Genomic DNA, 12,146 nt, shown 5'->3' with positions numbered 1-12,146 from the left:
TTCATGCGCCTGAATTCATATATTATGCTATAGCAAACCTCCAGATTCTGCAGGGAGGTAGATAGTATCCTGAAGCATACTCCTCTGAGGGTTTTAGCCCAAGCCAGAGCAAAGTCTCTAGGGTTAGGCAGGCTAATGGAATTAGGAATATGTCTTTAAAATTTTTACATTCATTTGCTTACCATCTGATGTCTTACAAACTGAAAAGTAGCTTTCATTGCAGGATGCTGTTTTCCAAGTACCATCAAGATCTAGGTAGACACAAGCATTTTTCTCCTTTGGTTCCCCTGCCGCCCATTTTGTGTACCTGGTCTTCAAGTTATCGGTCCATTTGTAATAGCTGCCAGTCTGAAAACAAAGAAGTTCTGGTAACGAAGGGTTTTTTACATAAAAAGCTCTGACACCTAAATATAGTGTCTTATGTTTGTTTGAGTTTTTCAGGAAAGAAAAGCCCTGTCCTGGTCTGGTTTTTTAAATACCATTCACTGTTCTAAGCAATGTCACTGGGTGCTCCGAGTTACACAAGAACTACATATGAACAATGTTCAACAGTGCATCGCTTTTGGGAGGGTTTTTCTGAAGTAACACAAACTTCTGCATCGCAAGAAACTCAGATTAGTCCATCTTAGGTCATTTAGTAAATCCCATATCAAGACAAGAAATTACAGAGAATTCATCCCCTCTGCTCTGCTTTATTTAAATTAAAACTGGGAGCTATTTGGTAAGTAAAGATTACTTGACACTAAACAGTCAAAATAATCTTAAAATATCTCTCTAATACTCATAATAACTTTTATTAACATAATAGTTATAAGTAACCCTCTCTACAGCAGGGAGTTAGACTTTCAGAACACCTAACAGTTGCTTCATGATAGCTGCACGTCCTGGCTTGTGACTCTCAGTCTGCACCTCTATTTCTTTTACTGTTTCTAGAGCTTTCTACTTTCACCTATTGCTTCCTGCTTAACCTTTTCTGTGACTCTTTACTCCATTTGGTGCATGAAAGTCTTTGAGTAACTCTAACAGGACCACTAGAAATCTATGCATATACACAGTAAAGCCATTCAGAGTACAGTTGTTTCAGCACCGTTATAAATTGGGCATCCAGCAGGTCTATAAAGAGCAGGAGAGCTCACCAAGCACCTGCACCTCCCATCTGTCTGGCACTTACCATATTGCTGTTAAGACCGATCCATACAGGTTTTCCATATTTCAACATCTGGATCCACAAGAATGAATGAATGTAAGCATCTGAAATGCTGGCAAGTTCTGCGGATTTGTCTTGACAATTTTTTCTGGCCTCTTCCCATTGCATTTCAGATGAGATGATTGAATAGCTACTGTCACCATAACGAGCAAAGCCAGAGGATGGATTTGTTGTTGGTACTTCAAACTGCATGGTAACTATGGAGGAAAAACTGAATGCATGAACTTACAACATACCATTCATCTCTAGCATGGAAACTATAAAAAAATAGGTCAAAAAGTCCAGTATTAACAATAAGTCAAAATCTTTATTTAAGCTCATGAACAATTTGTTAACCAAAAAAAAAAACCCCAAAAACAAAACAAAGCCAAAACAAAAAAGCCCAAAACAAACTTGTTGGAAAACATGAACCAAATTTGCTAATGTAAAAAGCAGACTGAAATCCTGGACGCTCTGAAGTAAAGAGTATACTTGCTAGAGGCCTGACCAGTGCAAACTAAGACTCATAATTGGATATTTGAGTTCCAGTGTTTTAAGATATTTTGTCTAAATCTGGATATCTGAGTATACACCTATTTCAGATCACTGGTGGAGATGACTTAGGGCTACATGTTTAAGGCATTTACTCTTGTACCCTGTTGTCACAACCTGAGACTTTGATACTTGATGTTAATTGATCACCACTCGCTGTTGACTCAAAGTCGTTAGCCTGTCTGTAAGGGCTGCCTGAACATTGCCTGCACATTTGAGTCAGGCAGTGTATATTTCCACCTTTGAGATTGTAAATGTATTCAGAAGAGCTGTAACTGGGATTAAGCAGACTAAAAATGCCTCCATAAAACTATATTTGCTGTGCAGGGAGAGGGGTTTCTTACAAAAAAGTTAGCTATGCTGAGAGTGAACAGGCTGCAAGAGCTGATTGAAGTGGGTTTCTACTAATGCTGTGATAAAGGTGAGGCAAAACTGTTTTGTTATCTGTGCTTTGCCTTCCCTACTCCCATCATATGGCTGGGCAGCAGGGATTTGCATAATTACAGTTCTACAGCAGGACGGTCAACATTCATGACTTATTTTGATGTAAAAAAAAAAAAAAAAAATCAATATTCTTCTACAATAAAGACACAGCCAAGAGGCTGTACAATTTAATAGACATCATATGGCATTCAGCAGAAATGTTAAGAAGGGATTAAATGCTCTGCTCAGAGACAGCCAGGAGTATGGAGGGATCACTGCAAGAGCATGGTTTTACACTGTACTTAAAGAGGATATCTAAAAGCCTCCTATTGCACTAAGAAGAAATTAATTTCCATTTATTATTCTCTAGTATTATTCATGATTTAAGTACAAAACCCCAATTAAGATAGGGGTTCCTCTCCAGCAATTTCTGTGGAACAAATTGTACTTTAAAAATAGTACAGCCTTAAGACTGGTGGAGCTCTGAAAGCCTGAGAAACTCAAAGCTGAAAGAAATAAAATCATTTTATATATTCAGCTTATCTAACTGAGATGCCTTTTCTATTTAGGAGACTGAGTTAAACAGAACTCACGTGAATTCATCTGACATATATAGCCTCTCTCATTGTCACAGCTATCATCTTTCCATTTCCCGTCTGACTTCATGATGAAGACGCAATCTGTCTGAAGGAGAGGGGAAGATACACAGCCGTTACAAAAGGCAATCAGGAGGTCTTGAGCCGAAGCTCTTATACTCCTAGTGCAAGCCTGATGGCAGAGAGGAGAGGAGAGGAAGAGGGAGAGGGAGAGAAGAACTCATTGAGCACCTGTGTAATTAGTTCAAATTTCCTAGGTTTCCGACAAATAGCTTGACCTGGTATTTATTAGTGACCTCTTAAATTTGAAACAGGCTTCCACCGGTGCCAGTCAAGATCTGAAAGGTCTATAAAAAATAATCTTACTAGTTTTATTAAGAACTCTTTAATGACTACAGAAATGATTAGGGTACCTATAATATGTTTTCTCAGTTCTGATTTACAATTATATAGAACTGCTTCAAAACATTTCCATCAGTGAGAAAAACAATATAAGAACTATTATTAAAAGCACTATTCTGGATTTATCTTAACTGAAGCAGACTTCTTGCAGAAAGCAGGTACTCTTTACCAGTTGTTTGTAGTCATTAGTTGTCTTTAGTAACAACCAATTTTTCCCTTTACTTCCTTATGTTTAATTGCTTCAAGATTTCTTCATGGCTCCCCTGATTTCAAGACTGGCCATGACTGCCTTTCAACATTTCACGAGAGCTCCTCTCTTATGCCGATTCAAACAAGTTTTAGTCATAAGCAAGTTGACTGATGGTAGATGTTAAAAATCTCCGGTGAGTAGCTGCCTATTATTTCCTCAGAAACTACCTGTTTACCTCCTTTGAAAACGAGATTGAATTTCAGCAGAGAAATAGCCCTTTTATTGAAGATATCCTTTTGTACGATCAGAAACGAGTGAAGCAGTATGGGAGCACATCAGCCAGGAATGGGACATACATGTAGACAAATTAATATTGCACCAACAACCTGAATTTTGGTTTATCATAACTTTTCTATGTTTGGTGTTGTAATTTTAATGTTTGTCGTACTGCAGTTTGTGGGGGAACTGATATATGCCTCTCTGTGCTTGTTTTACAGAACTGGTATTTTGCAATAGGTCAGATGGAAAGCACAAGGTCCCTCTTCTTCAGAACCTCTGCTGAACATTTTGGTGTATTTGGAATTGTTATCAGGTAATTGGCTAAGCCCCATTCTGCTTACAAAAGGACTTGTTTCAGCACCTTGTTATTGCTGCTGTAACTTCCCTTTTAGGAAAATCATCTAGCTGCCCAAGATACACAGGTTACTGTTTCCTGTACCTCCACAGTGATATCTGTCAACCTTTCATAGTCATAGAAGTCAAAGTAGCTTTGTTTCTGTTCTGGTGCACCATTAACCCAGTTGGTGTAGAAAACGGTGCTTCCATCTGTCCAAAGAAATGTGGACTCTTCGTTGATATCATTCATCCCAATCCAAACATTAGTTGTGGCATCCTTTAAATGGTAGAAGAGGAAAGCTGGAGGGAAGCAAAAATTTCTCATTAAGGAAAGCTCATCATGACTTACCCAAACAGGAAAAATATGTAAAAGCCCAGAACTGGGGCCATATTAAAAGAATAACATTTCCCACTACAGAGCCCATCTGCCTTTAACTAAATGTTTAGATAAGCATCTGTAGGAATATAAGTTACACAAGCATTCAGGTTGAAAAAATTGCCAAAAAGATAGCTCTGGAGCAAATTAGAAAATGTCCCCTTCCCCACTGTGTATGCACACATAGTGTTCCAGCAAATCATACTGCCAGTGGGGGAGACAGAAAATACAGATGTCTGTCAGTTTGAGGGAGGTGTACAACCACACTCAAAAGAGACTGGAAGCTTCATGAGAAATGAGCAGCCTAAAGAACTAGAAACACACAATTTATTTTTTATATGCAATAATTTAGCTATTGTTTCACATTTCGGAGTTAAAGCATAAACTGAGCTGGCTAATAAGCTATTTTCAGCAGACAATCCCATAATCTATTTTGGAGAGTATAGCAATTTCTTTAGTGAGAAATTAATATTTTTTTCTTTCAGTAAAGCCCATATATGTACCTTGCACTTGTTCATTTGGTATGGTAGCCAGGTTTCCTCCCAAATCGATACAAGCATCTCGTGCAGCATGCCACATGAGCTTTCTTGTTATATTGGAAGCAAATATTTTGAAACACTGGAAAAAAAAGCAAGCACGTCATTCAAACTCGCAAAGATGGGAACTGTTTTGTGTGACTAATATCGATTAGCTGTAGGATGTACCTATCTCCAGAAAAAGAAATCAGGGCTAGAGTAAGTGACAGAGCTCAAGAATAGAAAGTGTGTATGTCTACCCAGGTAGATACTTAGTCCCTCTCATTGCACAAGGTGTAATCCAGGAGTCTAGTATCATGTGAACTGATTGTAATGACATCAAGTACATAATCCCTTTTCACATTTTCATCTGCCTGCTTCCTGCAATAACAGAGGGATCATTTAAAGCCAAGAAAATGTGGCTTTGGGTGACACAGCTGCAGGGAATGATCTCTACTGTGCCTTGTCCTGCTTCCAATGACTGTGGTTAACGACTGTTCATCTCCCCAAAGTGTATGAAATATCCTTTGACAAATTCACCTAATATTCTGAGGATGCAACAGTAGCACAGTGTATATAAAGTAGACAAAACAAACTTTGGCAAATGGAGCTTCAACTCAAATTGGTACAACTTCTTCTGTTACAGCAATGAGGACTTCCAGACCGTGTCTAAATGTGAAACTATACTCAAAACAACTGTATTTTGGCATCATCTTTCTGAACTCAAAGCTTTGGGAACCCTGTACAAGTCAAAGGCATTGCTCAAATACATTCTCTCTAAATCATTCCACCTGAAGGACTTTTTTTTCCAAGACTGACCATTACAAATTTCAGTTTCTAACATAAATACATAAAACAGGAGAGGAGCAGACAGAGGAGGGGTTTTCTTAAACAGTAACAGTGTATTTTAAGTCTGTCAAACTACGTTCTCTGACATTTATTCAGCATACATCTACTTTTACTGTATTTCTCTGCAAAGCTAAATGTCTATAGTCACCTCCAAAAAAGCCCAGCCATCCAGCCAGCATGTTCTGACTGGATAATTACTCTCCAGATTTATTTTATAATCATAAAAAACGTATTTTTTTGCAGTTCTTTTTTTCAGTACCACTGCTTTACACAATTTACTGAAGCTACTTGTTGACATACCTTGTTGTTAAAGAAAAACCAACTTTCTGGACACCCTCCAGGAGGCAATGGAGAAGCAAATGTTGAATTAATAGAACTGTTGTGTTTTTCACATACAAATTTATTGGAGGAACCACAGTTTACATCATTCCACAAGCCTAAAAATATTTAGATTGGATAAGCAAGTGAAGATGTTATAGTATTTGTAACAATAATTTATCACTTCTTATTTTGAGTTAGAAAGAGGCTAATCTCTACTGTTCAGACTGTAAAAGTGAGTAAAAGGGCCATGTACCACATTTATGCACGCAACTATTTTTTACAAACAGAAGACATTTATGGACTTTAGCTGCTCAGCACTGTTAGTTACTGGGCTACCGTCTAGCAACTGAAAAAAAGAATAAAAGACTGGGAAGAAAAGGCTGGTGGCTCAGAAGAAATGCTCTTGTCATCAATTAACTTCATTCTACTTTCTCTACCCTCCCCACCCCTGTCCATCAAAGAGTCTGAGTAGGAGTATTACAGGGCAAAGAGGATGAGGAAAAAAACTTCTTTTTTTTTAGCAGAACACAATGTTCTCTGTTTTATATTTCAGGCTGCAGCTTGATCTGAAGGCAAAGTAACCATGGCAGCTTTGAATGAGCCAGTTGAAGCTCTAATAGTAGCACAGCAGTAGCCCCTTGTGCTTAATTTGGACCGCCTGACCCTTCTGCTCCTCATCCAGGTCTCTCCACAGTGTGCGTACCTGTTTGTGATTTGTTCAAGCTATGGCATCATCACATTGCAGGCAGCAGGGGAAATACACCGGGAAGCAAATTTGAAAAGAGAATGGGTCAGAAATGGATTAGATAGATAGGAAACACGAGATCAATCTAAGGGTACAGTATAGTGTTCAAACACACATTATGAAATATGTGCCATCTCCTGGGAGCCAACATCTCCAGTTAATATAATGTTATCTAGGGATTCAGTTTGAAGATTAAAATACCTCATTTCAGTTGTCAAGATATACACTAGGTTTCTAAGCTACTATTATAGTCAATAGAGAGCTAGGGCAGGATTCGTTTGTCTAAACAGGGTGCTTAGCGCCATTTGAGAGGCTGTGCAAGGTACTTGCAGAGAGCTGACAGATATGGCACTGCTTCTGTGGGAAACTTACAGTCAGGTGGGCTAACTCTAGGACATCACATGTGGTTACCTACATGTAGGCAACTGAATACTGCACTAGAGTAAATTGAATTGCTCTTCAGGCAGCATTGGCTGTGCAGGCGAGATCTCCGTTTGATCATAATGAGACTTCAGAGGTCTAGCTCACATTAGCTACATTTTGTTGTCAACTCAAGCTTAACACTTCTCTTATGGTCCAATTCAGTTGCCCACATGTGAACTTCTAGCATCATCCGAGACAAGCTCAGGAATGCTGAGCAATTTATGCAGAGCTGATAGATACAGCAGGGACCGGTGGAATAGCTGCCCCTTTCTGGATCAACAACTAAAGAAGGAGGGATGCACCTCAATCAGACCAGATGCCTGTGTTTAAAAAAGTGGATCTTCTTCTTGGTGTCTTCATATAAAGGCAGAATTTCAGGTGGGTTTGCTAAGTGAATTCTTTATAAAACATAAACCGAGAGATTGATTTCCTTATATTACTGAATTCTCATTAGCCTCAGCTAAGTGACAGAAATACAACCAAGAGGAAAAAATAGCTCTAGGATTTGCAAGATATTTACATTTAAGCATACTTATAAGCATGTAAGACAGTCTTAGGTCATTAGGTGTATTTGTCTGTCTCCTCTCCTCATTGGCTTGTACCTTTAACACCCCCATTTCCTCTAGCCGTCATAAATGTTTTCTTAAGTTCATAGGAGCAAAGACAGACCCCACTCAACTTTTTGCTTAGAGAAGTAATGAAAAGCCCTGTAAAAAAAGGTGCAACATCAATCTTACAAATCCAGACAGAGACATCTGCACTAAATTACGCATGGTGCTGAAATCTCCCCATTCTAAGGGCATAGACTCTTCTGTGACTGGTGCTTACACCAGTTACTGCATCTTGCTGGCTTGTCACTGGAAAGGAATTGCAGAAAACAGCCATAAAAGATTGTGTGACAGCTGACAGCAGAAGTTTGACAGCATCAGTTATAATCTAAGCAGAGACAAGTAAAATCTAATAGTTTAGCCTTGTTACTTACCTTGCTTTGACAACATTACCACACAATTTTCATCATTATTTGCAAAGTTGGGTTCATTAGGAGCCCAGGCCACATAGGTTACTGGAGTCCCATCTATCCAGCTTAAAGAAAAGATATACAAAGAGTTATTAATCAATACACTTCAATTGTGAGATGAGAATCCTAATTAACATCTCACTATTAAGAAGGTCCATGAGCATTAATAAGAACTGGCTAAAACTGGAAGGATTGACACAGATGTTCCTCTCCTTACCTGATTATTCTAATTTGAAGAAATTTATGTAAAATATTACTGGTTGCAAAATAGAAAAAGAAAACACCAAGTGTATTTTCCATTGATGGGCAGGAGTGATCAGACATCATTTAATAATAGAAAATATTTTCCGTTAGCCATAACATGTAACACAGAGAAGAATATTAAAAGTTTTATTTATCTTAACTGATTTCATTGTATCACTTAGCCCATATTCTTCTTCTCAGTCTGAGCATTCCTGATGTTTTCATAGATGCAAACAAGGACCAAAATACTTTTCTGTGGATTTTACCCTGAAGATAAATATCTCCATAGGCTATTTCTATTAAGTCTTGTGTCTGGAAACGAATGGACATTCCGTCAGCTTTAAAACCACCCTTTCTAAAGTATCAAAATTGACATTTTTTTCTTTTTGCTTACACGCTTTTTACTTTAATACATTGATATTGAAGGAAGAAGAGGTTGGCACTGCATTTTAATCAATATTTCAGAATTTAGGTCATTCAGCCTGAAGTGGGAAACAAGTTCAGCTCCCTCATCTCTCTCTGGCTTCTGATGATACACTTGATCTAAATAAAGGAGATGCTCACTGGACCCAAGCAATGCCCTGTCTCCCTAATTTGTGTCTTAAATCAGGAGGTTAGAATCATGCAATGACTCAGTGACTACCAACTTGTCTCTCCCTACTCCTCCTCTGCCCTTTCCAAGGTTAGTGATTTACAGACACTCAAAAGTGGCATTAAAATAGAAAGGTTAAATTCAAATCTCCTCTAAACCTGTTTCAGGTCAAGATTAGAAGCACGATCTTTCACCTCCCAGATGTGTCCTAACCAGCAGATGGGAAAGCAGGCAGTGTCAGTATCATGCTCTTCAGTATCTTTTACTTTAGTTTTGAGTTTATTTGGGTGTTGGTCTTTTCACAGTACTTGTTAATTTTACCGTACTGTAAACTTCTGCTGACTTTTCTCCTTGAATGGGAGTTTACAGAGGCTACCTTAAAAATCTCTGTCAGAAGCAGCTTTTGTACCCATTGTCCACATCTTCCTAATTCTGGAGGGCCTCTCTGAAGCTACGTTATATAGATAAAAGCATAACAAAGCTAGGCTTTCTGGTATAGAGCATATTTTAAGTGTGTGTGGGTGTTTATAGGTATAAAATCCAACATAGTAAAGTATCACTCCAATTTATGGGGCAAATCTTTGAAAGAAACTTGAGAAAGTGTCTATGGAGAGTACAGCTGCCAAGCATTTCTTTGGGTAAGGGTTTGCTCAAGAAAAAAATGTCCTTTTCCTATTTCTTTTTGAGGAAAACTATTGGACTTTAGAATATTCTAGGACTATTCCGTTCTGTTTTGCACTCATTATGTGGAACTGCCTTCAGTCCTTGAAAACAACACTTTTAGTACCTCCAGCTACATAAAATACTGTATTTGTTTCTACATGTTAGGAGCTGCAGTGATCATCTTAACTTACCTAAACTTTTTATCAAGACTCACTTTTAGACCAATGAAGTATCCTCTTGACTGACTCCAGGATTCCTCATAAAACAGAACAATAATATTTTAATTTAAAAAAAAAAAAACAAACTTTGAGGTAAACCAAGCACATATGGATGTGTCATTGATTAGGTTCACAGAGCAGTTACTGAAGTTGACAGCCGTAAAGCACATGCTTACAGTTAAGCACAGCGATGTGTTTACGCACTCAGGCACAGAAGCCTAGCTTTATCTGGAACATCAGCGCCGAGTCCTGCAGCACTGAGGGCCCTTAGGATGGGGTAGGAGAGAAGCAGATCTTGAGTCAGAAACTGGTACATGTCTTTCATTGTGCCTCGAGGACTGCAGCACCGTCTAATGCCAACCTCAAGTCTCCCTCTCACACCAGCTACTTCCCAAGCCTGGCACCTTCCCACATCACTCTTCCCACTGGCCTGCCTCACCACCTCAGCACAGCTGGCACAGAGCAGGAGAGACCAAATCCCTTGGGACCAAAGGGCACGTTTGGGGAAAATTTCATAGATCTCATCTCGGGCAGATTTCGTTAGTGAAAATGCCGATGGCTCTACTTCTGAGGCAATTCAAGTTTTGCAAGCAGATTGTCAAAAGCATTTCTACTTTAGGCTGTCTCTTTAAAATGACTCTTACATTTTCTTTTAGCGCTCTCTGTAGGAACCTTCTCTCACTATTACTATTAACAACAGCCAGGTCTGCAGAATTCATCCTGCAAAACTCTTGGGCTTTTTCCATGGAGACATATTCTTTGCTGATGTAGTATAGCTTATCTTCATATATGACCCATCCATCCGCAGTGGTTCTATATGCTGGAAGATAAATAAGGTAGCCTTAAATTCTGTATCCGTAGAACACAAAAGCTTATTTCAGAATAACGATTTTCATAAAAAATAATGAACAAGATCAGTAAATGTATGCAAAAACCTACCATACGTGTCGGTTGGTTCAGATTTTAATGGCACTCCTGCAAAACAAGAGAATAGAAGGCATGACACATCCATGTAGCCTGTTTTATGATGTAGCTTGTGACTAACTGCAAGGAGCAGAGTGAGGAACAGAGCAGGTCACTGCACTCCTTTGCCATTGACTAGAAGGCAGGCTTACCCACACATTTCAGTTAGACATTATGCAATATGCATGGTCATCTACTTATAATTTTGTATCATAAGCTGTGCTTCACATCAGCGAAGTCATAGCTTTGGCTGGATCACATTCCTGCACAGAGCAATGTAAGGAAAAATTGCTCTTCCAGTCTCTAAGTCACAGTAGATTTATCTGAAACACTTTAAACTTTGGTTTTACAGCCTCTTTACTGATCCATCAGTAGACATTCCATAATCCTCCAGAGGAGTCGTCTTATCAAGAGGGAGAAAATTTCCACTAGATTTACTTTAGCTCTATCAAAAAATTCTCTCAGTCCCAACTATTCATAAGCAAAAGGAAATGTGAGTTTACATACTGACTGCGAGTTATTTCTGGTTCTGATAGAAGAAGAAATGCCACTGCTTTGAACCATTGCTTTTCCAAAAGCAGTTGAGTCCTGAATAATGTTAGAGGAAAACTTGGAACACCACTAAGTGTTTGGTCTACAAACATTGTATTTGGTTTTTAGCTTTACCTGTGTTAGTGTAAAAACCAGTATTGTAAGGAATTCACAACTCCTTACTTCCTACATTACAAAAATACAAGCAAAAGCTTCTTAATATTAAAAAAGTTTGCAATCTATGAAACCCTTGCAAACACATGGATTATTTATACATCCTAATTTACATGAAGAAATAAATTTATTTATTTTCATCATTTGTCAGTGAAAAATCCTGGCCTATGTTATGTTACCCAATGCTCTTGACCTCCATTTGGAAAAAGTAGTTCTTCAAAATTTTATGTCTTTCTCCAGCAACTTATATTAGAAAGCATCTATTTATAAAGTTATTTAAGCTTCTTGTTTAAAGAGAATAATAAATGTACCTTTTTTTATTTGACAAACCCAGTCATGCTGTACTTCACAGACTGAAAGAAACCATTGCTTAGAATAACTCCCACCATTGAGTACGCCACAGAACTTGCGTCCTCCTGAATTTCTTGGGCTATCATCCCAGTTTGTGTACCTAACCTATAGAAGAAATCATCTTTGTTACTCTTTTCATCTGTTTCAGTAGACATACTCTCCATTGGCAAACAGAAACAAACTGGTTTTGTCTGAAAGAT

General features: G+C 38.4%; 1 protein-coding gene across 1 annotated transcript in view; it reads right to left on the bottom strand.

Annotated features, from left to right (window-relative positions):
* Window positions 1–12,146, bottom strand: part of LOC104828793 (macrophage mannose receptor 1-like) — a 34,763-nt gene that overhangs the window by 5,270 nt on the left and 17,347 nt on the right. Inside the window, exons 15-25 of the mRNA XM_010562729.1 lie at window positions 11,907–12,051; window positions 10,867–10,902; window positions 10,572–10,747; window positions 9,901–9,965; window positions 8,176–8,276; window positions 6,005–6,141; window positions 4,844–4,958; window positions 4,068–4,264; window positions 2,755–2,845; window positions 1,172–1,404; window positions 183–348 (exon numbers count right to left, since the gene is read on the bottom strand). Coding sequence (XP_010561031.1) covers window positions 183–348; window positions 1,172–1,404; window positions 2,755–2,845; window positions 4,068–4,264; window positions 4,844–4,958; window positions 6,005–6,141; window positions 8,176–8,276; window positions 9,901–9,965; window positions 10,572–10,747; window positions 10,867–10,902; window positions 11,907–12,051 — 1,462 coding nt within the window. The remainder of the gene's footprint in view (window positions 1–182; window positions 349–1,171; window positions 1,405–2,754; window positions 2,846–4,067; window positions 4,265–4,843; window positions 4,959–6,004; window positions 6,142–8,175; window positions 8,277–9,900; window positions 9,966–10,571; window positions 10,748–10,866; window positions 10,903–11,906; window positions 12,052–12,146) is intronic.

Source organism: Haliaeetus leucocephalus, unplaced genomic scaffold (assembly GCF_000737465.1).
Source record: "Haliaeetus leucocephalus isolate CR32 unplaced genomic scaffold, Haliaeetus_leucocephalus-4.0 Scaffold0, whole genome shotgun sequence".
NCBI lineage: Eukaryota > Metazoa > Chordata > Aves > Accipitriformes > Accipitridae > Haliaeetus > Haliaeetus leucocephalus.
The sequence above is the reverse complement of the archived record's forward strand: the minus strand, read 5'-3'. Positions and strand labels throughout refer to the sequence as shown.